This window comes from Pleurodeles waltl, chromosome 1_1, assembly GCF_031143425.1.
Source record: "Pleurodeles waltl isolate 20211129_DDA chromosome 1_1, aPleWal1.hap1.20221129, whole genome shotgun sequence".
NCBI classification, from domain to species: Eukaryota; Metazoa; Chordata; class Amphibia; order Caudata; family Salamandridae; genus Pleurodeles; species Pleurodeles waltl.
In genome coordinates, this window is record NC_090436.1 from 384285518 (window position 1) to 384313383 (window position 27866).

The 27866-nt window shown below is 45.1% G+C and overlaps 1 protein-coding gene across 1 annotated transcript in view; it reads right to left on the reverse strand.

Moving 5' to 3' along the window:
* The window catches only part of TENT2 (terminal nucleotidyltransferase 2), a 568493-nt gene that overhangs the window by 262546 nt on the left and 278081 nt on the right, over positions 1–27866 (reverse strand). The window contains exon 10 of the mRNA XM_069223224.1: positions 21646–21689. Within this exon, the coding sequence (XP_069079325.1) occupies positions 21646–21689 (44 nt within the window). The remainder of the gene's footprint in view (positions 1–21645; positions 21690–27866) is intronic.

The following is a 27866-nucleotide window of genomic DNA, read 5'->3' on the forward strand; positions in this document are numbered from 1 at the left end:
CACAGAGCAGCATAGAGCGGCGTGGCACAGAGCAGCATAGAGCGGCGTGGCACAGAGCGGCATAGAGCGGCGTGGCACAGAGCGGCATAGAGCGGCGTGGCACAGAGCGGCATAGAGCGGCGTGGCACAGAGCGGCGTGGCACAGAGCGGCACAGAGCGGCGTGGCACAGAGCGGCACAGAGCGGCGTGGCACAGAGCGGCACAGAGCGGCGTGGCACAGAGCGGCACAGAGCGGCGTGGCATAGAGCGGCACAGAGTGGCGTGGCATAGAGCGGCACAGAGTGGCGTGGCATAGAGCGGCACAGAGTGGCGTGGCATAGAGCGGCACAGAGTGGCGTGGCATAGAGCGGCACAGAGTGGTGTGGCATAGAGCGGCACAGAGTGGTGTGGCATAGAGCGGCACAGAGTGGTGTGGCATAGAGCGGAGTGGCGTAAAGAGCGGAGTGGCGTAAAGAGCGGAGTGGCGTAAGGCACATTGGCATTCTGTGGATTAGAACAGCACAAAGCAGAGCAGCACTGAGTTGAGTAGAGCGGTACAGAGTAGAGAAGTGCACAGGTCCATTGTGTTGAATGAAGGGGGTAAAGTGGAGAAGGCAGAGGAGAGTGGCATGGAGGAGAATAAAGTAGAAGTGGTGTACAGCAGAGTAGCGTAGAGTGGTGAGGAGTGGAGTACAGTGGTATAGAGTGGTGGACTGACAGGACAATAACAGCAGCACAGATTGGGAGGGAGTGGAGAAAAGAGGCGTGGAGTAGAGTGGAGTGGCAAAGAGTGAAGTTGCGCAAAACAAAGAGGTGTAAGGTGAGGTGGTATAGGGTGAAGTGGCCTAGGAAGCTATGGCACAGAGAGGTGGCACAGAAAGAGGTGGCACATGGTAGACAGTTTCTAGATTGGCATGGAAAAGCGCTGAGTGGCACTGATTAAAGAGGCATGGAATAGAGTAAGGTAAGGTAGTGTGGAGTGGCATAGAGTGGATTGGCACAAGAGTTGAGTAGAAGAGAAAGACTGTTCACAAGAATAGAGTGGTACAGAGAAGACTGGTCCAGGAGTAGAGCGGAGTAGAGCAGAGCGGCACTGTGTGGAATGGAGTGGCGTAGAGTACATTTGCATGGAGTGGCACAGAGAGCAGGAGAGATGAGTTGCATAGAGTAACATGTAGTGGAGTGGTGTGAAGACGAGTGGAACTGAGTGGGGTAGAGTGGCACAAAGTAAAGTGGAGTGTCAAAGTGAAGTGGCATTGTGTAAAGTGGAGCAGCGTAGAGTGGCATAGGGTGGAGCAAAGGTGAATGGACTGACAGACTGAACTGGCATGGAACACCATGGAGGGGAGTGACGTGGAATAGAACAGCGTAAAGTGGGATGCAGTGGTGTGGCACAGAGTGGCATGGCTTAGACTGGCATAGCATAGAGTGGAGTGGCAAAGAGTGGAGTGGCAAAGAGTGGAGTGGCAAAGAGTGGAGTGGCAAAGAGTGGAGTGGCAAAGAGTGGAGTGGCACTGTGTAGAGCGTCAGAGTGGGGTGAAGTGGCATTTAGTGGTGTAGAGTAGAGAAGAGTAGAGTGGTGTGGCATAGAGTGCTGTAGAATGGCATTCTGTGGAGTGGAGTGGCATGAAGTGGAGTGGCGCACAGTGGCATTGTGTTGCGTGGATCTCGCTTTTTGCAAAGAGATCCAATGCTGGCTTGCCCCAGAGAAAGAAGATCCTGTTCAGCGCCAAATGATCCAGCTCCCATTTGTAGAAGTTGTTCTCGTTTCTGCTTAGCATGTCTGCTAAGAGATTGCTTTTCCCAGGAAAACGTTCTCCAGAAGAGTTATCATCTGCGTGGTGTTTGCTCCAGATTTTCTGAGCTTCTTTGGAAAGTGTCAGCAATCTTCTGTCCCCTTGCTTGTTCACACAGTGCATGTTTGTGGGATTGTCTGTGCGAACTAACACTAAAGACCCTGCTGTCCTTGGAAGGAAAGCTTGGAGACAGAAGGCTTTAAGCTCCAGGCGACTGATATGCATTCTCTTCTGGAATGGAAGCCAATTTCCTCGAATTTTCTGGTCTTGCAGTTGACCACCCCAGTTCTCTAAGGAGGCATCCATAGTTATTACGAAGTTGGGTATTTGATGTAGGAACGCAAGGCCCTCTGACAGGTGGGTGGTTTTGGACCACCAAGTTACTGCTTCCATCATAACGGGTGTGATCTTCAAGTCCTCAAACAATCCTTCTATTTGAATCTATTGTTTTTGAAGCTCTTCTTGTAAGGGTCTCATCATTAGACGTGCGAGAGGGACCAGATTGATCGCTGAGAACATCACACCCGGGAGCAATTTGAACAGGCACTCTGAAACTGACTTTTTTCTCGAAAGTTTGAGAGCTAACTCCTTGAGCCTTGGTGCAGGAAGTTGGCTCTGTATATACTATTTCAAAGTAAGAAATAGTGTGCACAGAGTCCAAGGGTTCTCCTTAGAGGTAAGATAGTGGCAAAATTAGATCATTGTAATGCTCTATTTTATGGTAGTGTGGTCGAGCAATAGGCTTATCAGAGGGTAGTATTAAGCATTTGTTGTACACACACAGGCAAATAAATGAGGAACACGCACTCAAAGACTAACTCCAGGCCAATAGGTTTTTATACAGAAAAATATATTTTCTTAATTTATTTTAAGAACCACAAGTTCAAGATTTGAAGTAAATACATAAAATGCAAGGTACTCCACACAGGTAAGTTAGGATCTTTGAATTAAAGCAATATAATATACAGTCTTTGTTAAAATGACAATAAGCTATTTTAAAAGTGGACAGTGCAAAAATCAACAGTTCCTGGGGGAGGTAAGTAAAGGTTAGATTATGAGGTAAGACCAGACACTTACAAGTCTCAGTTCATGGGCATAGGCAGCCCACCGTCGGGGGTTCAGGACACTCCCAAAGTTACTACACCAGCAGCTCAGGGCCTGTCAAGTGCAGAGGTCAAAGAGGTGCCCAAAACACATAGGTGCCTATGGAGAACAGAGGTGCTCTGCTTCCAGTCTGCCAGCAGGTAAGTACCCGCGTCCTCGGGGGCAGACCAGGGGGGTTTTGTAGAGCACTGGAGGGGGACACAAGTAGGCACACAAACCACACCCTCAGCGGCACAGGGGCGACGGGTGCAGTGTGCAAATCAGGCATCGGGGGGGGGGGGGGGGCTCGCGGCTTCTCAGGACAGCCACCACCTGGGCTAGGAAGAGGGTCGCCTGGGGGTCAACTCCTGCAATGAGGTTCGGTTCCTTCAGGTCCTGGGGGCTGCGGGTGTAGTGCTGGTTCCAGGCGTCAGGTCCCTTGTTACAGGCAGTTGCGGTCACGGGGAGCCTCTGGATTCTCTCTGCAGGCGTCGCTGTGTGGTTCCAGGGAGGTCGTCTCGGGCTACTCACTGGGTCGCAGTCGCTGGGGAGTCCTCCCTGTGGTGTTGTTTCTCTAGATCTCGAGCAGGGAGTCAGGTGCAGAGTGTGAAGTCTCAGGCTTCCGGCAGGAAGAGTGAGTTCTTTGGAAGTTGCTTCTTTGTTGCAAAGATGTAGCTGGTTTTGAGCAGAGCCACTGCTCACGGGAGTTTCTTGGTTCTGGGAGTCAGGGCAGTCGTCTGAGGCTTCAGAGGTTGCTGGTCCCTTTTGGTTGCGTCGCTGGTTGCAGGTTTTCGACTCTGGAGACAGGCCGGTAGGGCTGGGGCCAAAGCAGTTGTCGTCATCCGTCTTCTCTGCAGGCTTGTAGGTCAGCAGTCCTTCTTTGTAGTTCAGGTTGCAGGAATATGATTTCCTGGGTTCTAGGGTGCCCCTACATACTAGATTTAGGGGTGTGTTTAGGTCTGGGAGGGCAGTAGCCAATGGCTACTGTCCTGGAGGGTGGCTACACCCTCTTTGTGCCTCCTCCCTGTGGGGAGGTGGGCACATCCCTTATCCTATTGGGGGAATCCTCCAAAACTAAGATGGAGGATTTCTAAAGGCAGGGGTCACCTCAACTCAGGACACCTTGGGGGCTGTCCTCACTGGTGGGTAACTTCTCCTCGTTTTCCTAATTATCTCCTCCAACCTTGGTGCCAAAAGTGGGGGCAGTGGCCGGAGGGGCGGGCATCTCCACCAGCTGGGATGCCCTGGGACACTGTAACAAAGGGGGTGAGCCTTTGAGGCTCACCGCCAGGTGTTACAGTTCCTGTAAGGGGAGGTGTGAAGCACCTCCACCCAGTGCAGGCTTTGTTCCTGGCCACAGAGTGACAAAGGCACTCTCCCCATGTGGCCAGCAACTTGTCTGGTTTGTGGCAGGCACTGGTCAGCCTACACTAGTAGTCAGATTGGTATTCAGGGGACATCTCTAAGATGCCCTCTGGGTGCATGTTACAATAAATTGCACACTGGCATCCGTGTGCATTTATTGTGCTGAGAAGTTTATTTCAGTGTAGCCATTATGGAACTGTGGAGTTCGAGTTTGACAAACTCCCAGACCATATACTCTTATGGCTACCCTGCACTTACAATGTCTAAGGTTTTGCTTAGACACTGTAGGGGCATAGTGCTTATGCACATATGCCCTCACCTGTGGTATAGTGCACCCTGCCTTACGGTTGTAAGGCCTGCTGGAGGGATGACTTACCTATGCCACAGGGAGTGCCATGTCGCCTTAGTCATTTTCTCCCCACCAGCACACACAAGCTGTGAGGCAGTGTGCATATGCTGAGGGAGGGGTCCCCAGGGTGGCATAATACATGCTGCAGCCCTTAGAGACCTTCCCTGGCATCAGGGCCTTTGGTACCAGTTACAAGGGACTTATCTGAGTGTCAGGGCTGTGCCAATTGTGGAAGCAATGGTACAGTTTATGGAAAGAACACTGGTGCTGGGGCCTGGTTAGCAGGGTCCCAGCACACTTTCAATCAAAACTTAGCATAAGCAAAGGCAAAACGTTAGGGGGTAACCATGCCAAGGAGGCATTTCCTTACACTTGGTTTTCTGTCCTGCGATAGAAAGGCCTTATCTTGGATAGTATCTAATGCTGCACCCAGGAAACTTATCCTGTTGGACAGAATAGTTGACGATTTTTGATAATTTTAAATTTACAGTGAGAACCTAATTTGTGGAGCAACACCAGGCAAGATACAGTGGGCTTCAGCGCTTGCGAAGCCATTAGTGTTTTTACCAAACCGTCATTGAGGTAGGGAAATAGCTTCTGAGAGAAGCTGCCACCGGGGGCAGGGATGTCATAAAATGTAGGGAGCTGTAGGTTGCAATGTTTGTGGTGTATGGGGATGTGGAAGTACACATCCTGTAAATTAAGATATGTCATGTAGTCTCTGTGGTTTAGGAGATGCAGGATGTCTAAAAGGGTGACCATGGGAAATTACTGCTTCCAAAGAAACTTGTTTAATTTTCAGAGGTGCAGAATGGGTCTCCATTCCCCTGCTTTCTTCTTGATTAGGAAAAAACGGGAATAGAAACCCAAGCCCTTCTAGGGATGGGGAAATTTTTCTATAGCTCCTTTGGTTAGTATGGTGAGTGCTTCTTTTCTGAGAAAGTGAAGACGAGGTGGTGGCGCTCCCTTTGGTGAAGGTGTTCGGTGGGCCTCTTGATAAACTGCAAGGTATGAACATAGGTGACAAGATCTAATAGCCATCTGTCTGTTATCTGCCGCCATTGCTGGAGGTAGTTGGAAATCTTTGCACCCAGAGTCCCTGAAGTGCTGGGGGTAACCAGCACGTGGGTAAGGTTACTGTTTATAGCTGGTGTCTGTTTCCTTTAGGCCCTTGTTTATTGTATGCCGCTGCGTGTGACTGGTGATAGGGCTGCTGTTGGTAAGAGGACCTATATTGGTGTTGAAAGGGCTGGTACTGCTGAAAACACAGATGTCCTCATCTGTATAATGAGAAACCTCTTCTGTGTGCTCCCCAAAAGGGCACTTTCCAAAACTGCAAGGTAACGACCGATTTAGCAGCGTTGGTGTCCATCTTGATGGCCAGTAAGGCATCATATAAGTGTTTGCCAAAAAGGGATTCTCTGTCATAGGACATATCACGTATCTTTGACTGCACCTCTCGCTAGAAAGATGCTGACTTCAGCCAAACCTGACTTAAAACTGCAGCTCCCGCTAGCTGCTGAAATCTAGTCGAGGCTATGTCCATTGCATAGCCAATATTCTCAGATAACGGGCGTTCTCCTTCCTGCAAGAACTTTGTCGCCTCTGATCTTCTGTACTCTGGCACCGGGTCTATGAGGTCACTGATGTCAGACCACATATGCCTATTGTATCGACCCAATATGGTCAGAGAGTTGACTGCACAAACTTTGATGGTCAGACCTGGTCAGACGTTTCTTCCCTATATTGTCTAAGAGCCTACCCTCCCTCTCTGTTGGAGCAGAGATAGGTGTGGAGGGAGTCCTTAGAATTACACTGAGCCATTTGAGAGGTTATTGAGTCCAGTTTAGAATGTCTGATTAGGAAGGCAGGTGATTCTTCTGGTGCCTTGTAAAAAATGTTTACCGATAAACAGCAACTCCGATGCCACAGTAGTCAGGTTTTGCATAATTTTTGTGCCCTCTTCCCATGTGTAGTCTACAATGGGGATGGCTTGCACTGATTTCTTTGTCGGCTCTTTAAAGTCAGAGAAAGCAGTCAAACTGCTTGACTGATATCGGTAGTAGAACCCTAATTGTAACCCTCTCCATCAAACTGTGAAACCTGCTATGTCCTCTGGAAGGGAGTCCACCGTCTGAGGTCCATTTGTTGTGGGAGGGTTGATGCTCAGGGATTTCACCCTCCTCTCTGTCATCGCCTAATGATGATGGATCATCTCTAGGAGGCGCTGCTGTGTTTGATGCAGGCGTCATCCTGGGCGTTACAGGTGGAGGGATTGGCAGAGTTGCTCTTGGAGACTAAGGTGGAGGTGGAACAGTAGGCTGTTCTCTTGGAGGTTCCGGGAACCTTTTTTCGTAGTCTATCAACATTGTATGGAGGTCCTGAAATAGAGACATAGGTACCTGAACCATACCCTCACGAGAAGGCGATTCACCATAATGCTGATAATGTCTCTCATAATATCTAGATCTGTCCACATAGTTTTCTTGCGGTGGGTTATAGTATTCTCCATCCTTCTCCTCCTGATATTTCATGGGGAGTTTGGATGGGCTATGTGATGTCCCGAAAGGGCCTTCATCCTCCAAATCCTCCACGACAAGAAGATTGCTTGGGGAAAGAGGAGACACTTTGCTAACTGGAGTATGCTCAGTGCTCAGGTAAAAAGAAAGTTTTTGGAACTTTCAGTATTCTTGACAATGTTGTTGAAGCAGGTAGCAACTGCTGGGGTTGTCAGCGTAATTCTCATCAGCAGGATTGTTGTCGACAGCAATAATAGTGTACTTATCGACAGTCTCTGCCGACAATGATATCTTAGTTTGGGGGGATAGACACTGACACGGAGATGGAAGGCATCACTGATGTCGACATGAGTGTGGTAACTGTGGCTCCTGTCGTAGACAATACTGCTCTGGATGGCGAGGTGGCCGCTGATGACAGTTTCAAAGCAGTTTTAGGCTTCATCGTCGACGATTCTGATGAGGATTTCTGAGCTCCAGTTTTTTCAGATGGAGTACTAGGCTCATAACTAGCAGTCTGAGTAGATTTCTTTCTTTTTCTCCTTTTTTTGAGCCAACACATGATGACATTTTTTGAAGGCCTTTCTGCCTTCCTCGGACGGCCCCTGGTCATGGGATCTTTCCCTCTTAAGGGATCTCTTCTGTGATGTGGAAAAGGTGTCACTGACTTCCTCAGAAGTAGGCAATCTATTTGACTTACCCTTTATGAAGCCACAGAAGAAGCCTCCCCTCCCCTCCGTGTCGTTCAAGGTGCTGGGAGAAAAAGTACAACAGACTTTACAGTCTTTTACCTCATGCTGAAGGTAGAGGCAGTGCAGACTGTCCTTGTGGGGATCATCCACATAAAGTCTTCGCTTCCTACATGTTCTACAGGGCCTGAAGATCCCTTTCTTAGATGTTTCAGACATGGCAGAAGCAATATAGTTTTTTTTTCAAAAACTGTTTTCTGAACAAAACTGAGCAGAGCTCGGGGAGACTCACTTCACGCAACGTGCAGTAGAAAATCTGAGGGACTCAGCCTCTCTTGGGAGTATTCTAGAGGGTGCATAGTCTGAGTGGCTGGAGTTTAGTTCCTTTTATTAAAAGGACATAGGCTATTTAAGTGATTGCTTATTGCCATTATAGCCTATGACATATACTGCTTATTATGGTACAGATGGACACCCAGTTTGATGACAGCAAATGATTCAAGCATGTGAATCTATGACAGATCCAATACTGGAGAAGTATGGCAAATGTGGAAAATGTTACTTACCCAGTAGACATCTGTTTGTGGCATGTAGAGCTGTGGGTTCACATGCTTTGCATTAGTCTGCCATCTAGTGTTGGGCTTGGAGTATTGCAAGTTGTTTTTGTTCAAAGAATCTTTTTGAGTCACAAGATCGAGTGACTCCTCCTCTCAGTCATATTGAGCATGGGCATCGACTCCATTGTTAGACTGTTTTCCCGCAAAACGGTGTAGGAAGGAGTGATAGAGTGTAAGAATATAAATGTTGTAGTAAGTAAAAGTAGATGTCCAAGCAAATGTAAATGTATATACATATGTACAAATATGAAAAAACTGCAACAACTACAGGCGTCCGGGGAGGAGAGAGGGTGCATGTGAATTAGCAGCACTACATGCCATGAACAGATGTACACTGGATAAGTGACATTTTCCGTTCTATGGCATGTGTAGCTGCAGATACACATGCTATGCATAGAATACAAAGCAGTTTTTCTCCCCATAAATTGCAGTGGCTAGCCTGTAGGAGTTGGAGTTGTTTGAAATAATATTTTAAGACAGCTTGACCAACATTGGCCTGTTGCTTTGAAAATACATCTACATAGTAATGCTCTGTAAATATATGTGGTGTAGACCATGTGGCTGCTTTACATATATCAGCCATTGGTATGGTTCCTAAAAATGCCACGGATGCACCTTTTTTCCTAGTGGAATGTGCTTGAGGTGTGATTAAAAGTTGTCTTTTTGCCTTAATGTAGCATGTTTGAATACATTTAACAATCCATGTAGCTAACCCTTGTTTAGAGATAGGATTACCTTTATGTGGTTATCGAAAGGTAAAGAAAAGTTATTTAGTTTTCTTAAATTCTTTTGTTCTATCCACATAATACATTAGAGCTCTTAAAAAGGTCAAGAGTGTGAAGGGCTCTTTCTGCAGTTGAATCTGGCTGTGAGAAGAAGACCGGCAGTTCCACTGTTTGGTTTATGTGAAAGGGTGATACAACCTTTGGCAGAAATTTTGGGTTAGTTCTAAGCACAACTTTATGTTTGTGTACTTGGAAAAAAGGTTCCTCAAGAGTGAATGCTTGTATTTCATTAACTCTTCTTAATGAAGTAACCGCTACTAGGAAAGCAACTTTCCAGGTTAAAAATTTAATCTCACAGGAATGCATGGGTTCAAAAGGGGGCCCCCATAGTCTTGTTAGGACAATATTCAAATTCCAAGCAGGAACAGGTGGTGTTCTAGGTAGAATAATACATTTAAGTCCTTCAGTAAGATGAATTTTAATAGATGAGAAAACTAAATTTGACTTTTGTAAATGAAGTAGGTACCATACAATATCTTGTATTGATGCTTAAGTGGGTCAGTATTTTTAGATTGACAATTATGAATAAATTGTTTCCATTTGTTAGCATAGCATTGCCTAGTTGTAGGCTTGCGTGCTGGTTTGAGAACTTTCATGCATTCTGATGGAAGTTACAAGTATCCAAATTCTATGACTTCGGGAGCCAAATTGCTAAGTTGAGGGCACTGGGATTTGGGTGTCTGATGTGTCCTTTGTTTTGTGTTAGCAAATCTGGTCTGTTTGGAAGTTTGTAGTAAAGTACTACTGACAGGTCTAGGAGTGATGTGTACAAATTTTTGTTCTGCCCACGTGGGGGCAATGAGTATCATGGTAAGAGAGGTGTGACGCAGTTTGTTGCCCAGAAATTGAAGTAGTGGGAGAGGGGGAAAAACGTAAGCAAATATCCCCGACCAGTTGATCCATAGAGCATTGCCCTTGGACAGAGAGTGTGGGTGTCTGGATGCGAAGTTTTGGCATTTTGCGTTTTCGCTTGTTGCAAATATGTCTATTTGTGGTGTCCCCCACTTTTGAAAGTAGTGATGAAGTACCTGAGAGTGATTCTCCCATTCGTGTATCTGTTGAAGCGTTCTGCTTAGGAGATCCGTTAGCTGATTGTGTATTCCTGGGATATATTCTGCTAGTAGATAAATGTGGTTATGAGATGCCCATTTCCATATTGTTTAAGCTAGAATGGACAGTTGTGATGAATGTTTCCTGCCTTGTTTCTTTAGGTAATACAATGTGGTCATTTTGTCTGTTTTTATCAAGACAGTCTTGTGTTTGAGAAGTGGTTGAAACGCTTTTAGGGCACGGAACACAGCTAATAATTCTAAATGGTTTATGTAATAAATTAGCTGTTTTGAATCCCATTCCCCTTGAGTGGTAAGGTTGTTGAGATGAGCTCCCCAACCTATCATGGATCCATCTGTTAATGTGGCCTGAGGCACAGGGTCTTAAAATGACAGCATCCTTCATTAAATTGCTGAGATTCCACCATAGAAGGGATCTGTGTGTTTGGCGGTCTAACAACACTAGATCTTGCAATTGACCCTGTGCTTGAGACCATTGCTGTGAGACGCACTGTTTTAGCGTTCTCATGTTAAGTCTTGCAAGCGGTACTATTGCTATGCAGGATGCCATCATTCCCAATAGTTTAATGATAAATCTTGCAGTGTAATGTTGAATTGGCTGCATTTGTGGTATGAGATTTTGGAAAGCTTGTACCCTTTGTGTATTTGGATAGGCCAAGGCTTTTTGTGTACTGAGAGTAGCACCTAGGTAAGGCTGTACCTGTGCTGGCTGAAGATGGGATTTTTGGTAGTTGAGAGTGAACCCTAAGGTATGTAGTGTTTCTATTGTGTATTGAGTGTGCTGTTGACATTGTATAAAATTGCTTGATTTTATTAGCCAATTGTCTGGATAAGGAAAGACATGTATTATGTGCTGTCTTCTTAGGTAAGCTGCTGCTACTACCGCTAGACATATTGAAAATACTCTTGGAGCTGTTATTATGCTGAATGGCAGAACTTTGAATTGGTAATGCTTTCCTGCTATCACAAACCTTAGGTATTTTCTGTGAGCTGGATGGATGGGTATATGGAAATACGCATCCTTGAGGTCTAATGCTGTCATGTAATCTTGTTTTTTGTAGTAGTGGAATGACGTCCTGCAGTTACCATGTGAAAGTGTTCTGACAGGATATATAGATTTAGTGGTCTGAGGTCTAGAAGGGATCTTAGAGTGCCATCGTTTTTGGGAATGAGGAAGTATAGTGAGTCTACACCTGCTCCTCGTTGAGAGTATGGGACCAATTCTATTGCCTGTCTTAGTAGTAGCAATTGTACCTCTTGTTGTAATAGAACATTGTGTTCTGGGGACAACCTGTGATAACGTGGAGGAACGTTTGGAGGGGTAGAAATCAATTCTAAGTAATAACCATTGCGGATAATTGACAGTACCCATTGGTCTGTGGTGATATTTTGCCATTGGGAGTAGAATTGCTGTAGTCTGCCCCCCACAGGAGATGTGTGGCGTTGCGAGATGGTTAATAAGTCACTGTTTTGATGGGGTAGTGACTTGTTTTGAGGCCTGGAATTTGCCTCTGGCTCTAAAGTGTTGGCCTCTATAAGAACCTCTAAATCCCCCTCTCTGGTACTGCTGTTGTTGTCCTTGTTTAGACTGGGAGGTAGAAGCCTCTGTGGCTTGTGACTTGAATCCTCCTCTAAATTGCTGCCTACGAAAGGAGCCTCTGTAAGGTGTTGTATATAAGGCTCCTATTGCTTTGGCAGTGTCTGAGTCCTTCCTAAGTTTTTCTATCGTGGTGTCAACTTCAGGACCAAACAGGTGTTTTTTTTATTGAAAGGCATATTCAGTATTGCCTGCTGTATTTCTGGCTTGAATCCAGAGGAACGTAGCCATGCGTGTCTGCATATGGTGACAGCAGTATTCACGCTTCTTGCTGCCGTTAATGCAGCATCAAGGGCAGACCGTATTTGGTTATTACTTATGCCTGACCCTCCTTAACAATTTGTTGAACTCTTTTGGCAGGTGTTGTAACAGTTCCTGCATCTCGTCCCAGTGGGCTCTATCATACCTTGCTAGCAAGGCTTGTGAGTTTGCAATCCGCAACTTGTTAGCTCCTTGTGTAGCTACCCTCTTGCCAGCAGCATCGATTTTCCTACTCTCTGTCAGGGGGAGGGGGCATCTCCAGACGACTGACTCTTAGCCCTTTTTCTGGTGGCACTCACAACCACCGAGTCTGGAGGTACTTGGTGGGTAATGTAAGAAGGGTCTGTAGGTGCAGGCTTATATTTCTTGTCAGTGTGTGGTGTTAAAACCCTAGCTTTAACCGGCTCACTGAATATCTCATCCACATGTTTAATCATGCCAGGTAGCATTGGGAGGCACTGGTATTGTGAGTGCGTGGAGGATAAGGTATTAAAAAGAAAATCCTTTTCCAAAGGCTCACTGTGCATAAGCACCCCATGGTACGCTGCTGCACTAGAAATAACCTGCATGAATGCAGTAGTGTCTTCTGGTGGGGAAGGTTTGGAAGGGTTCTAAATCCGGGTCATTAGCAGGTATAGATTCTGGATCATACAGATTCCAAGGATCAACCGTATCACCGTGAGAATATGTTTGTGAATAAGTTGGTGAAGGCAAAGGTGGTGGGCTAGTGGGTAGTGGTTAAAAAGAAAGTTGTGGTGAATGGGGGGGGGGGGGAGAGGGGGAGGGGAGTATACATAGGTAATGGCTTCTCCTTCCGTTTGAAAATCTTTGCTGGTGGTGGAGCAGTGTCTAAATGTTCTTGAAAAGCCAACTTTCTCTTGGTCTGTAGAGAAGGTGCAGAAATTATTCTGCCAGTCTCTTTATGGATATGGATCCTTGATTGTCTCTCATCCATGATTTCAAGAATGGGTTGGATCTTTGTGTCCTCAGAAACAATCAGATGGTTTCAATGATTTAGAGGACTGTTCATCAAATGATTTAGGGCTCTTCTTAAGATGGCTCGAAAGTCCTTGTTCTCCTGAATAAGAATACTTTTTTGGCTCCGAAGATGGCAGTTTTTTTTTCGGGCCCGAAAGTCCCGCAGTTGTTTCGGCTCCGAGGCAGGACATCGAGGATTTGACTCTGAAGAGTGTGGACGCCGGCTCGCTTCAGAAGTTGAGCTTTTGGTGGACTTGTTCGACTCCGGTATCGACAGAGGTTGTGGCTTTTTTCAGCACCGAACCCGAAGGTCGGTCGACGAGAATTTTCATGCGGGTCGAACCATGGCTCTCTGGCAGTGTTGCACCCAAGGCCTTCGAGGACTTTTTAGGAGTGGGCGTAGGGGCAGTCGTACTCACGTGCTGACCGGCAGTGACGAGTCTATCTTCCTCCGAGTCTTCTTCGGAGTTGGTGTCTCGGATGGAAACTGTCGTCTGCGCCTGTTCTTCCTCCATGGTGTCGGTATACTCGCTACTCTTCGACGCAATTTCCAGTATCCTGGCTCTCCAGTCACACAGGGTATTTTTAGATCAAAACGATCAACAGGCCTCACAATCTTCTTCTCGGTGATCGGGAGAGAGAAGCAGATTACTTACAAGGTGTTAGTCTGTGTATGGAAATTTTGCGTGGCATCGGGGACAAAATCGAAATGGAGTCTGATCCACCAGGCTTCGACGTGGTAGGTCCGAACAGGCCAGAGTCGGGCGCACGCGCCTAGAAGGGCAAAATTTGTTTTTCAACAGTACTATTGATTCGACTCTGGGTGGAAACGCGATCGAAACAATACAGACAGTAAAAGAAAGTTATCTAAAGTTTCCGATTCGAAATTTCGGAGTGAGAGGAAACACGTCCGAACCCGACGGCAGAAAGAAAACAATCTAACAATGGAGTCAATGCCCATGGGCAGTATGACCGAGAGGAGGGGTCACTCGATCCTGTGACTCCGAAATACGTCTTCGAAGAAAAACAACTTGGGACACACCAAGCCCAACTCTAGATGGCAGAAGCAATGCATAGCATAAGTATCTTTCAAAAACAAGTAGCCAAGGTCCAATTCACCATGGCGCCCACTAAGAACGGCATGAAATCGATCACAGGATTAAACCTATGACCTTTGCATCACAAATCAGACTATCTGCATTTAAAAATGTACTTTCTCTGATTAACAACGCAATGTCTTGAAAAAGCCCCAGGTGAACACACCATAAGGAGGTGAAACATGTCAGCTGTCTCTCCTTGTATTTCTTGTATTCCTCAGAAAACATTTCTGTGTATGGAACTAATAAACGCACCTAAATTGAATACGCAGATTCGATGCATCATTGCCTGAACGCAATCTGATACCAGTTTTGGAAATTGGATTGACTTTATGAGGCATAGAAAATGCTACAAATAGGTGTTTAGATTTCCTAAAGTTTTTAGCCCTATCAATGTAATACATAAGAGCCCTTTTACCATCTAGTGTGTGGGGTGCTCTCTCTGCAACTGAGTCTGGCTGTGGCACAAAAGACAGGTAACTCAACTGATTGATTAATGTGAACTGGTGAAACTACTTTTGGAAGGAATTTAGGGTTTATCCTAAGAACTATCTTTGTGTAACTGTAAGAATGGTTCTTCCAACGTTAGAGCCTGTATTTCACTTACACGTCTTAGAGAAGTGGTAGCTACTAAACAAGCCACCTGCCATGAAAGAAACTGCAAAGAACAGGAATGCATAGCCTCAAAGGGTGGACCCATGCGTCTAACAAGGACAACATTAAGGTTCCATGATGGGGCTGGAGAAACCCTGGGTAGAATGACTCTTGAGGCCTTCCATGAAAGCTCTGATAACTGGAATTCTGAATAAAGAGATATGTTGTCTATTTTGGAGGTAAGCAGCTATAGCTGCCAAATGAAGTCTAATGGATGAATATGCTAAATTTGCCTTTTGTAAATGTAGAAGTTAAAGCCTTGAACTGAGGCTTTGAGTGGATCAATGTGTTTAGGTTGACAGTAGCAGACAAAACGTTTCCATTTTGCAAATGCCTAGTTGTAGGTTTACATGTCTCCTTAAGAATTTCCATACATTCTGAGGGGCGATTCAAATAACCAAATTCTTAGACTTCAGGAGCCATATTGCAAGATTGAGTGTTTTGGGGTCTGGAAGTCTGATTTGACCTTGCCTTTGATTCAGAATGTCTGGCCTGCTGGGGAGTTTTCTTGAGGAACTACAGACAGATCCAGTACTGCTGTGAACCAAGGTTGACGTGCCCATGTGGGAGCGACAAGGATCACGGTGAGTGAAGACATGGATGTGTTGTCTTCTGAGCAATGCAGCAACTACTGCTAGACATTTTGTGAATACCCTGGGAGAGGTTGTTAGCCCGAATGGTAAAACCTTGAATTGATAGTGTTTTCCCGCAATGACAAATCGGAGGTATTTGTGATGTGCAGGATGAATGGGAATGTGAAAGTATGCATCTTTAAGATTTAAAGCTGTCATGAAGTCACCTTGCTATAGGGGAATGACATCTTGGAGCGTGACCGTAAGGAAATGCTCTGAGAGAATGTATAGATTGAGAGGTCTGAGATCTAGAATCTAGAATTGGTCTTAGTTACCCATCTTTTTTTGGTATAAGGCAGTATAAAGAATATACTCCTAACCCTTGCTGTGTTAGGGAAACCGGCTCTATAGCCCTTTTGAGTAGACGGGATTGTACCTCTTCTTTTAAAAGAGTAAGATGGGTGTGTGAAAGTTTGTGAGTGCGAGGGGGAATATTTGGTGGAGTGGAGATGAGTGGTAGACAGTAACCATGTTGGATAATTGATAGAACCCATTGATCTGTGATGATATTAAACCATTGGGGATAGAAATAGAGTAGTCTTTCCCCTACAGGAGAGGTGTAGGCTGGTATTCAAGGCAGATCCTCTTGAGGTGGAAGCCCTACCTCTACCTCTATTGTTTGCACCTCTGTAGGAGCCTCTGAAGGAACCTCTATTATAGAAGTGTGTTCCTTGTTTGATTTGGTAGGTGGAAGGCTCAGTAGATGATGTTTTGAAGTCTCTCCTAAACAGTGGCCTGTGAAAATTACTCCTACGTGGGGTGTTAAGTAAGGCCCCCATAGTTTTTGCTGTATCAGAATCCTTTTTAAGCTTTTCTATGGTGGTGTCAACCTCCGGTCCAAACAAGTGTTCTCTGTCAAAAGGCATTTTGAGAACTGCCTGTTGCTTTTCTGTCTTGAAGCCAGAGCATCTGAGACAAGCATGCCTCCTTATAATTAGACTGGTATTAATACCACGTGCTGCAGTATCAGTTTCATCAGTGGCACACCTAACCGAGTTATTAGAAATTGTTTAGCCTTCTGAAACTATTTCCAGTCCCCTTTTCCGATGTTCCTCTGGGAGGTACTGCAGAAGAGCCTCCATCTCCTCCCAGTGGGCCCTGTTATATCTTGCCAAAAGTGCCTGTGAATTGGCAATACGCCAATGATTGGCAGCTTGTGCAGCCACTCATTTTCCTGCTGCATCAAGTTTTTTGCTCTCTTATTAGTGGGGAGGAGCATCTCCTATTGACTGGCTATTAGCACATTTCTATAGTCAGGAGCTATTTGTGATCTAAGAAATATAGGATTGGAGGGTGCTGCCTTCTAGTTTTTGTCAACTTGTGTGGTAATAGCTCTGGACCAAACAGGTTCTTTAAAAATATCTGTGGCATGTCTAAGCATACCTGGCAACATGGGCAAGAATTGACTTTCTTTGTGTGTGGTTGTAAATGTATAAACGAGGAAATCCTCTTCAATAGGGTCAGTATGCATTTGCATGTCATGGTATGCAGTTGCTCGTGCAATAACCTGTTGATACGACGTTGCATCTTTGGAGGTGAAGGGCGTGCCAGTTACAAGTGAGTGTCATTGGGTATTATGGGATCTGCATCATATGGATCCCATGGGTCAAAATCATGTGGAATTTCGCCTAAACCATCTCCCTGAGCTGGTGAGCCCTGTGGAGAAAATTGTGGCTCAACAATAGGTGGAGGAGATTGTGGAAGAGGAAGTGTAGGAGAGTGTGGTGAAAGCTGAGGTTGCACTGGGGCCTTATCCTTGGAGACCTTTTTAGGCGGAGGATCAGTGTCCAAAGCAATTACTTTCCCTGTTCCCTTTAATATGTGGAGCTGGTTCTGACAAGCGTCCATAATTTCAAGAATTGGCTCCACTGATAAAGCTGCCTTCAAGGAATGAGTGGAATCTTTGGAATACGGCATCTTCGGTTCTAACATTTTCGGAGTTTAAGCCTTATGTCGAGTGGGAGATGTCAGCTCTGAAGTTGATGTGGAAGATTTCTTTTTCAGAGCTGAAACATTTGGCTCAAAGGGGCGACTCGATCCCAAGCCTATGTGGGATGCTGTCGAACCGAAGGTCAATGCCAAAGACAGCTTGATCTTGGCCGAGCCAGAAGGCGGGGCATCCAAATGTAACTTTCGGATTCGACCATGGCTGGAAGGCAGTGGTGGACCGATGACCTGCTTGTATGGATTTTTGTATTGGTCTTTGTATGGGAGGTCGGGCCGATGTACTCCCTGCTTGTGCTGAGGTGAGTGGCAGACTTTCAATGTCAGATTCAACACTGGACTCCAAATCTTTGATGGAAAGGGCCACCTCATGTTTGATCTCCTCCTGTGCTTCTTCTCCAAAAATATCTGGAGTGTCGTCCGGTGTTTTTGACACCATCTCCAACCGATGTGCTCTTTGGTCCCAGAGAGTCTTTTTTGATCGAAGAGACCGAAAGGCGTCGCAGTTCTCCTCTATGTTCTGGGGACAAGCACAAGTTACATAGCAGGTGCTGGTTGGTGTGGGAGAATTTGGAATGGCATGGAGGGCAAAACCGAAATGAAGTCCATTCCATCAGCCCTACATATTACAACACCAGGTGGAGAAGTAGGCCAGAGAAAAGCTTTAGCACCCCGAAGGGTGGTAAACCGACCCCGACGCAGAAATTCGGGTCGAGTGTGTTAGATTGTGAAAATGTGATTGAAATACAATGCCGATATTGACAGAAAGACAGAAGAGAAGAATCCAGAATAGACCGAGCCGAGGAATAACGGAGCAAGAGGAAAAAACATTCAAACACGAAAGCTGAGACAAAAAAAATCATAACAAAGGACTTGATGCTCATGCACAGTATCAACGAGAGGAGGAGTCACTCGATCTTGTGATTTGAAAAGATTCTTCGAACAAAAACAACTTGCAACACTCCGAGTCCAACACTAGATAGTGGACTTTTGCAAAGCATGTGTATATACAGACACATATGCCACCGAACATTATGTTATCATTGATAGAGAAATGGATTAAGCTCCCCATGTCAGTGGCATGGAGAATGGCGCCTATGAAGGTGCTACTGCTATCAAAATTACTATATTTTGTCCAAAACCTCCCCTTCCCACTGACCAAAGCACAAGCAGCTCAGAATACTCAAGATAAAGCTAGACTGGGCTGGTACACATAAGGTAGAGGGATTGGCTGCCCCTAACTTTGAAGTCTAATACTTGATCACACAGATGCAGTTAGGTCATCAATGGCTCTATAATAGTAAACATGCACCCCATTACAACCTGGAAAAAAGGTGGATCTTATCGCTTTAAACACTGTTCTGATGAAAAAGCCCCTAACATCTAACAGAAAAATATACACTGTAGAATGCATAGGGTGGGCTTGGAAAAGCTGGCATTGATATGCGAGGTAACAGCTATACTCCCCCAATATGTCACTAGTTAATAACCCAGACTAGAATCTACTTGAGAGCCAGGGGTAATAAAGCAACTACATAATCTTAAGATGCGCATAAAGGAAAATCTATTCATAGATAAGAATTTCAAAACATATCAGGCTTATCTGTGGGGCGAGATTAGCACTGGTGCAGATGTGCTGACATATCATAAACTATTCAACATGGTTGGGGGCCTGTTACCCTTGATGCCGTGTGAACCAGAGTGGAAGCTACTTACTTTAATAATGACAACCTGCATCCCACCTTATGATCACAATATACAATGCTAGATTGTCAGAAATTGTAGTGGACGATGTGCAGTAGAGCCGACTGGTCCCAGGGTTAGAGCTATGATATTTTATAAGCTTAACAGGCCTAGTGTTGCCAGCAAACAAAAGAGGTCTACTCTAATGTGAAGTAGAGATTAATACACTTTAAATACATACATAAGCCAGATTACACTACAGTACAGGGAGTGCAGAATTATTAGGCAAAAGAGTATTTTGACCACATCATCCTCTTTATGCATGTTGTCTTACTCCAAGCTGTATAGGCTCGAAAGCCTACTACCAATTAAGCATATTAGGTGATGTGCATCTCTGTAATGAGAAGGGGTGTGGTCTAATGACATCAACACCCTATATCAGGTGTGCATAATTATTAGGCAACTTCCTTTCCTTTGGCAAAATGGGTCAAAAGAAGGACTTGACAGGCTCAGAAAAGTCAAAAATAGTGAGATATCTTGCAGAGGGATGCAGCACTCTTAAAATTGCAAAGCTTCTGAAGCGTGATCATCGAACAATCAAGCGTTTCATTCAAAATAGTCAACAGGGTCGCAAGAAGCGTGTGGAAAAACCAAGGCGCAAAATAACTGCCCATGAACTGAGAAAAGTCAAGCGTGCAGCTGCCACGATGCCACTTGCCACCAGGTTGGCCATATTTCAGAGCTGCAACATCACTGGAGTGCCCAAAAGCACAAGGTGTGCAATACTCAGAGACATGGCCAAGGTAAGAAAGGCTGAAAGACGACCACCACTGAACAAGACACACAAGCTGAAACGTCAAGACTGGGCCAAGAAATATCTCAAGACTGATTTTTCTAAGGTTTTATGGACTGATGAAATGAGAGTGAGTCTTGATGGGCCAGATGGATGGGCCCGTGGCTGGATTGGTAAAGGGCAGAGAGCTCCAGTCCGACTCAGACGCCAGCAAGGTGGAGGTGGAGTACTGGTTTGGGCTGGTATCATCAAAGATGAGCTTGTGGGGCCTTTTCGGGTTGAGGATGGAGTCAAGGTCAACTCCCAGTCCTACTGCCAGTTCCTGGAAGACACCTTCTTCAAGCAGTGGTACAGGAAGAAGTCTGCATCCTTCAAGAAAAACATGATTTTCATGCAGGACAATGCTCCATCACACGCGTCCAAGTACTCCACAGCGTGGCTGGCAAGAAAGGGTATAAAAGAAGGAAATCTAATGACATGGCCTCCTTGTTCACCTGATCTGAACCCCATTGAGAACCTGTGGTCCATCATCAAATGTGAGATTTACAAGGAGGAAAAACAGTACACCTCTCTGAACAGTGTCTGGGAGGCTGTGGTTGCTGCTGCACGCAATGTTGATGGTGAACAGATCAATACACTGACAGAATCCATGGATGGCAGGCTTTTGAGTGTCCTTGCAAAGAAACGTGGCTATATTGGTCACTGATTTGTTTTTGTTTTGTTTTTGAATGTCAGAAATGTATATTTGTGAATGTTGAGATGTTATATTGGTTTCACTGGTAATAATAAATAATTGAAATGGGTATATATTTTTTTTTGTTAAGATGCCTAATAATTATGCACAGTAATAGTCACCTGCACACACAGATATCCCCCTAACATAGCTAAAACTAAAAACAAACTAAAAACTACTTCCAAAAATATTCAGCTTTGATATTAATGAGTTTTTTGGGTTCATTGAGAACATGGTTGTTGTTCAATAATAAAATTAATCCTCAAAAATACAACTTGCCTAATAATTCTGCACTCCCTGTAAGTATGGTTTAATATAGCATCGCTGAAAGTTTGAGCTGCTGGGAATGTGCATCACCCAGGGACGTGGTTTGTACATTTAGTGTGGTACTGTTCCCAGTAGTCATTCTGGTCCAGAACAGGGAGGCAGTGAACAACTTGATAGCAGCGTGGACTTTACACCATTCATAGTCCTCTTGTGCTACGTAACAAACATTCAGAAGACAGAGAAAATTGGTGGAGATTGCAGCACTGATGAGCAGGAGCACACCTGGCCAAACCCACCCCCGCCCCCACTGAGGAATGGCTCAAAGATTAATGCTATGTGATCAACTATCGGAGATGTATACCTCACTAGTGCCCAGTGCCTCCCTCCCCAGGCATATATAGGGCCCGCTATGGACTTACCAGGTGAAAGGAAGAGACAGCATGATGCATTAGTGTTGAGGACTGGGAGGAATATGTAGCTGATAGGATGAGTGGTTGGACTGATGGGTCAAAGGTATCAATTTATTGGATGTTGTGGCGCCTCCTAGTATACCACTATGTATTTTGACACCTCTACACACTACTGTATAAAACTGTAAGGACCGTAGATTGTGTTATTGCAACAAAAAAAAAAGGTAGCAACATTTTTACTTGTGGGATCATGCTTATGGGTGTTGTAGTCTGCCATCTCATGCATCGCCCAAGTTCTACTTTCAGTTTAAACCTGAGTATTAATCCAACATTCAAAGGACACTTACAGGGTATTTTCTTTGAAGAGATGGAAGAATAGGTTCAGGTAAGGCTAGAATAGAAGTAAAAAAAAAAAAAAAAAAAAGCTGAATTAATTACCTTCACAAACAAACTAGGCTAATCATTACATAAAGAACAAAGATTATGCATTACAATTAAAAACAAAGAAATACAGTTAACAAATCCAAAATCTATATTATAGCTATTGTCGATCTATGGAAAAAAAAAAAAACAGAAAGACTGCAATATTGTAAAAGAGCAGACAACCGAAACAGAAAAGGGACTTAGCTGGGAAGTTCATAAACCTCCCATTTTCCAAGGGCAATTATGTGACAAAGACATGCAAGAGAAGAGGCGACAGGCCAGCCAAGAGCCCTCGGGCCTCAGAAGAAGTAGCACAGACAAAACAAGGGCGGTCAAGACAGACTAGAGTGAGAAAGGAGGGGATTAGGTACAATGGGAACAGGATGAATTCAGACAGGATAAATAAATATTAGAATGAGCAAGTAGAGTAAAACAGAGCAAATAGTGGGAAACTTTTAAAGCACATATTTTAGAACATAAAGCCTAGGAAAGGCTGACATAATGAAAATGACAATTGGTAATCTCATTACAATAATTTTAGGTGCTTTGCAATTAGGCATGGTTTTCTTTATTGATCATATACTCAAAAAGTAACAATATGCATACAGTGCAGTGCATTTCATAATAATTTACTCAAGATTAATCATTATACATCAATATTCCATTGTAAAGTAGCTAGATTTCGATAGATGACATAGCTAAATTAACAGACATGTCATAATACGTATCGGATTTGTTATTATGCATACACAAAAACAAAGGTTACTTACCTGTAAGAGTAGTTTTGAAGCGCTAACACTTTCTGTATTCACGTTTTGTGCATTATTAAACTATCTTATGGTTGGATCCCGAATTCTCTTTTTTTCCGCTCTTTTTTTTTTTTTGAGAGGGTGTCGCAGTCGACCATTTGGTGTTCTGTCCCTCCTCGATGACATCAGATACACGACCAGAAATCTCCTTCGCGTGGTCGCCATCTTCAGATTCTCTGTCTGGCACCATGATGTCTGTTGCTTCCTTTGTCTTGCTGTTTTGGCCTCCCAGTTGCAAAGTTTCCACACTAGTTTTCCAGCAGAGGTTAGAGGCTCACTTGTGAATCCAGAAAGTCATCAAGTTGCAAACTGTTCATTTTGAAGCGTGAATCTTTCTGAAGTCACATGTTGTGAATAAATTATGCATGGGTGTTTTCTTGTAGGAGATTAGGGAGGGAATGAGTTCATATTTTCAAACAGGTGATTCCGTTCTCTGTCCACTTGTGCTTCTTTGCTCAGGTGGATGCTAACACAGCAACGTTTGGCAAAGATGCGGACTGAGGACCATGTAGCAGCCTTGCAAATGTTGTTTGGAACACTAGCTATGAAGTCCAGTGTTGTCCCCCCTTTTTTTTGTGGCGTGCACTCTGGGTCTTTCCTCTAGCATTACACCTGCTGCTTTCGGACATTTGTCTGGACTATGCACCTTGCTAGGTTGGTGACTCGTTAATTGATGGGGTGAATGAGATGAAGTACTTGTTGGTCTTCATTAACGGTTTTCTTTCCTACATGCAGTACATCACAGCCATTCTGACACCCAGCTTGTGGAAAGCGCACCGTGCCTGTGACTCCGAGTGCTGGGAAAACCCCGGGAGGTGTTCTGCTTGGTTGACATGAAAGTGTGATACTACCATGGGCATTAAGTTAGGATCAGGTCTCATTACTATCGGGCCCTTGGGTGTTTGGATGTATGATTTCTGCCTGTTAACCCTGCATAGTGATGTCATGGCTACTAGGAAGCCGTGCCTAAGGTGATGTATTTCATTGCTGCTCTATGCATGGATTCAAAGCATGGTTTCATTAGTTGTGTGAGTCGCAGATTGTGATTTCAAGTGGGTGCGGGTGGCACTCTGGGCACCATTAATCTTTCTGCTCCCTCTAGGAACCTTTTAAACACTGGTGTTTGGAAAAAGCTCCTTCCTATCACACCTCTTGTGCTACAATGGCTGCCAGGTGGGTCTTCTGTGTGGAGTAGGAGACCCCTTTACCCAGTAGGTGGGTGAAGTATCTGAGAGTTCTTTTGCTTTGGGCACAATTTTATAAACCTGCTCCATTTTTTGGAGTAACGTATGCGTGTTGTTGATCTTCTTGCTTGTTTGAGTACATCCATGGTTCTTTTGGACAAAATTGAGATGTCAAAATTCTAAGTCCTCTGGAGCCATACTGCCAGAGTGTTTTTGGTTCGGGTGGAACACCTTGCCACCTTCATGATTAAAACGTCCTGAAATGTTGGTAGCAGCATATATTTAAAAACATGAACCAACCCAGTATGCCCACAGGGACCTGGGTATGTATATTTGCATAAACATTGGTCCAGTGAATAGAGGACAAGCAAGAGGCACCAACATAGATAATCTAGTATCCTAGAAACACTATACTGTGAATTCCATTTGGTTGCCACCATCTTGGAGAATGACTCTAGCTATTTTGGAAGAAAGGCCATACTGTCAATCTGGGGAGAAATTGGACTTAGGCCTACCAGATATTGATGCAATTTGTCACCAAAGCAGTAACTTAAAATGTGTTCTTTCCAGTTATAAAGCCGAATATAGCCATGCACTTCATTTCCAGTTACCCAACCATCCAGTGTTTTCAATGAGTAGTCTACAAAATCAACCCAGGACTGGCTCGAGGTTTTGTAAGCCCCCCAAACCTAATTCTATACTCCACAGTGGTGAATCCAAAGCCCTCAATCAGGGTAGCCTTCATGTAGTCTTAGGATTCAGCATCTGCATCAGTGAGTGTGAGGAGCCTATCCCCTCACTTATCAGTGAACAGTTCCCAAAGGAAAGCTCCCAAATGAGCCTTTTCTTTTAACCTGCTGGTCCCACAAGCCCTCTCAAAGGCTGAGAACCACTTGGCGATGTCATCACCATTCTCATACCAGGGGACAATCCCTTTGGGGATTTCAGGGGTGTCAGAATACTCTCTGTCCCTCGTTCTCATGTTGCTATCACCATTAATGGGTGTTGAAACCATTTCTGATCTCTCTCTCTCTCTCCATAGCCAGGAGCTGTTAGCCATCTTTGCTAAAAGGAGGTCCTCTACATTGAGGCTGCCCTCAATGTTCCTAGAGGAACTGGGCTCGCCCATGGGTGACCCAGATCCTGTGAGTACTATCCTTGAGTAAGAGGTGACTGAAACATGTCCTCCCTAGTTAGGTTAGGAGGGGGGGAGTTCATCCTCGTGATCCCTAACTTCTTCCCCATCTGAGGGGAGGTCTTCCTTCTCAGCGGGTTGTTCCTTTGCATACTTTGCCATGAGCTTCTGGAGCTTAATCTTGGTAGGGTTGGAACCAGTTTTGATTTTTTTGAGGCTACAGAGGTTCCTTAGCTCTCTCATCCCAAGATGGAAGCAAGGGGTGAGGTTGAGTTCGATCGCCATGTCCTCTGAGCTATTCATTATGTTAATAAAGTTGGGGATTACTTTTAGGAACTAAGACATACTTCTCATTACTTACCCCTAGCTATAGTAACTTTTAACTCTCAAAAAGAAATGCTAAAGGGGACTTAACCAAGTCCCTAGGAGGACTTTAAAAAAAAAAAAAAAAAATTACAAACATTTGCCAAATTACAAAATCAGTTACTATAGGCAATTTTGGAATTTAGTCGTGTGATCATGTATTGGCTGAGTATTCCAGTAAATGCAAAGTTGTAGACCCCACCACTGATCCACCAACGTAGGTAGTTGGCTCTGTATATACTATAACAAAGTGAGATATAGTGTACACAGAGACAAGGGGATCCCCAGAGGCTTAATAGAGGCTAAACAAGATAATATTTAGCTCTCTTTTTTGGTAGTGTTGTCGAGCAGTTAGGCTTATCAGAGGGTAGTGCAAAACATTTGTTGTACACACACAGACAATAAAGGAAGCACACACTCAATGACTAACTCCAGGCCAATGGTTTTTATATAGTAAATATATATTTTGTTAGTTTATTTCTAGAACCACAAGTTTCTTGTTGCAGGTACGACATTTGACAAGCGGCTGGGCGGAGGCCTGAAAAGGAGTTCCAGATGACTGCTCCCTTTGACGAACGTGTGACTACAAGGGGTATCATCCCCACCCCAGACTAGGGGCTAGGTGTCCTTAAAGTTTAGAGTCCTCCAGATCTGAGTAAATACTCAAGTAGGCTTTGAGTGCGTTGTATATGAGCCTTCTACCGTTAAGCCAGGATAGTTTTATCTTCACATTAAACTTACTAGGGATCTCAGGCCTTGATGAATGCCGCAGACCAGTAATGGCTTCATGTGTGGGCAGAAACATGTTGGCCATCAAGATTAGTGCGACGCAATGAGTCATTATACTCAAAAACATCTCTACTTTGTTTTTAATTTACCAGCAGACACCACTATTAAAAGGTGTGATCCACACTTATGATCTGTAAGGTAATTTTATTCAAACAACTGGAACCCGATATTATCCAGCAAATATCACTTAAGCACTCCCTCTGCGTTCATTTAATCACAAGGCTGAGTCTGTCCAGGTAGTATTGCCCTTCCTGGGTAGGGGTAGGAGGCCAAGTGATGAAGCATGACTCTATAATGTGTGTGACACCATCTATTCCGTAAGGAGGAACCCCTTAAGATAGGTCCTAAATATATGGTTTTCACAACCATGTTTCATTAGACTGGATCATGGAAAAGAGTGGATCTACCACAGGTTGATCAGGTTCTGTGTCCTCCCCCACTCCCCCAATACTTTGTGTTCACAGTTTATTTCTAGAATCACAAGATTCAAGTTGCAGGTAAGTACATGATTAAGTTAGTACCCAACATATGTATTGATACCACTTTGGTTAGAATTGACAAGTTATACAGTTTTCGAATAAATGGCAATATTCTGTTTTAAAAGCTGACAGTGCAATTTTCAGTTATAGCTCCTGGGGGAATAAATGTTAGCACAGTTTCAAGGTAAGTACACAACTTACAGTTCCAGTCTCAGGGGGTTAAGAAGTCCACTGGTCGAGGTTCAAGTTAACCCCAAACACCCACCATCAGCAACATGGGGCCAGCTGAGGTCAAGAGAAGGCAAATTTAACATGGGCTCCCATGGAGACTGGGGACACTCAGATACAGGTCTGCCTGCAGGTAAGTACCCACGACTTTGGAAGGTAGTCCTGGGGGGTTTAGAGGAGCAACAGGGGGCACCACAGGTCAGCACCAAACACACACTGTCAGCAGCGCAGGGGCAGCCGGGGACAGGGTGCAAACACAGCTTCGGGCTCCCAATGCTTTCCTAGAGGGGGGCTTTGGGGGTCACGTAGATGCTGCAGGCTGGTTCTTGGGGGGAGGGGGGGTGTTTGTTCCGGAAAACCACGGGCTGGACAAGGAAGGCCGCCTGCTGGCCGTTGCTGCACCGGAGTTCGTATTCCCTAAGGCCAGGGGGCTGCGGGTGCAGAGTACCTTTTGCCGACGGGTATCTTCGACTGGTTCTGTCGCAGTCAGGGGAGTCCTCCGAATTCAGGCTGCAGGCGTGGTCGTGTTGGACAGGTGGGGTCAACCTAGGGTGGGCACTTGCTCAGAATTGCTTCGGGACCAGCTCTAGTCAGTTGGGCTGCCTGGACACAGGCCGGGTGCAGAGTGGACAGGACTCGCGGATCCAAGGCAGCTGTGGAGTCCTTAGATGGAGTTTCTTCTTGGACAGGGATGCTGTCCACAGGCATTCTTGGTCCTCTGTGATGCAAGCAGTCCTCTGGGGGCTTTTCAGAGGTCGCTGGACCTGCAGGGTGTGTCACTTTCTTTTTTCAGGGCTTTTGAAGTGGAAGACAGGCCCGGTAGGGCTGTGGCCAAGTCAGGTTGCGTCTTCAGTCTTCTCTGCTGGTGTTCAGTTTAGCTGTGCTTCTTTCTTCTTGTGATGTCACCAGGAATCTGATGTACTGCGATTTAGGGGATTACAGGGGTCAGAGGCCAATGGCTACTGTCCTTGAGGGTGGCTACATCCTTCCTGTGTCCACTCCCTTTGGGGAGGGGGACACAGACCTAACCCTACTGGTCCCTGCCCTCCAAACCAAGATGGAGGATTTTGCAAGGAGGGGGTCACCTCAGTTCTGGACACCTTAGGGTGTTTTACCTAATTTTCCTGCCAGACTTGCAGCCAACAGTGGGGTTTCGTC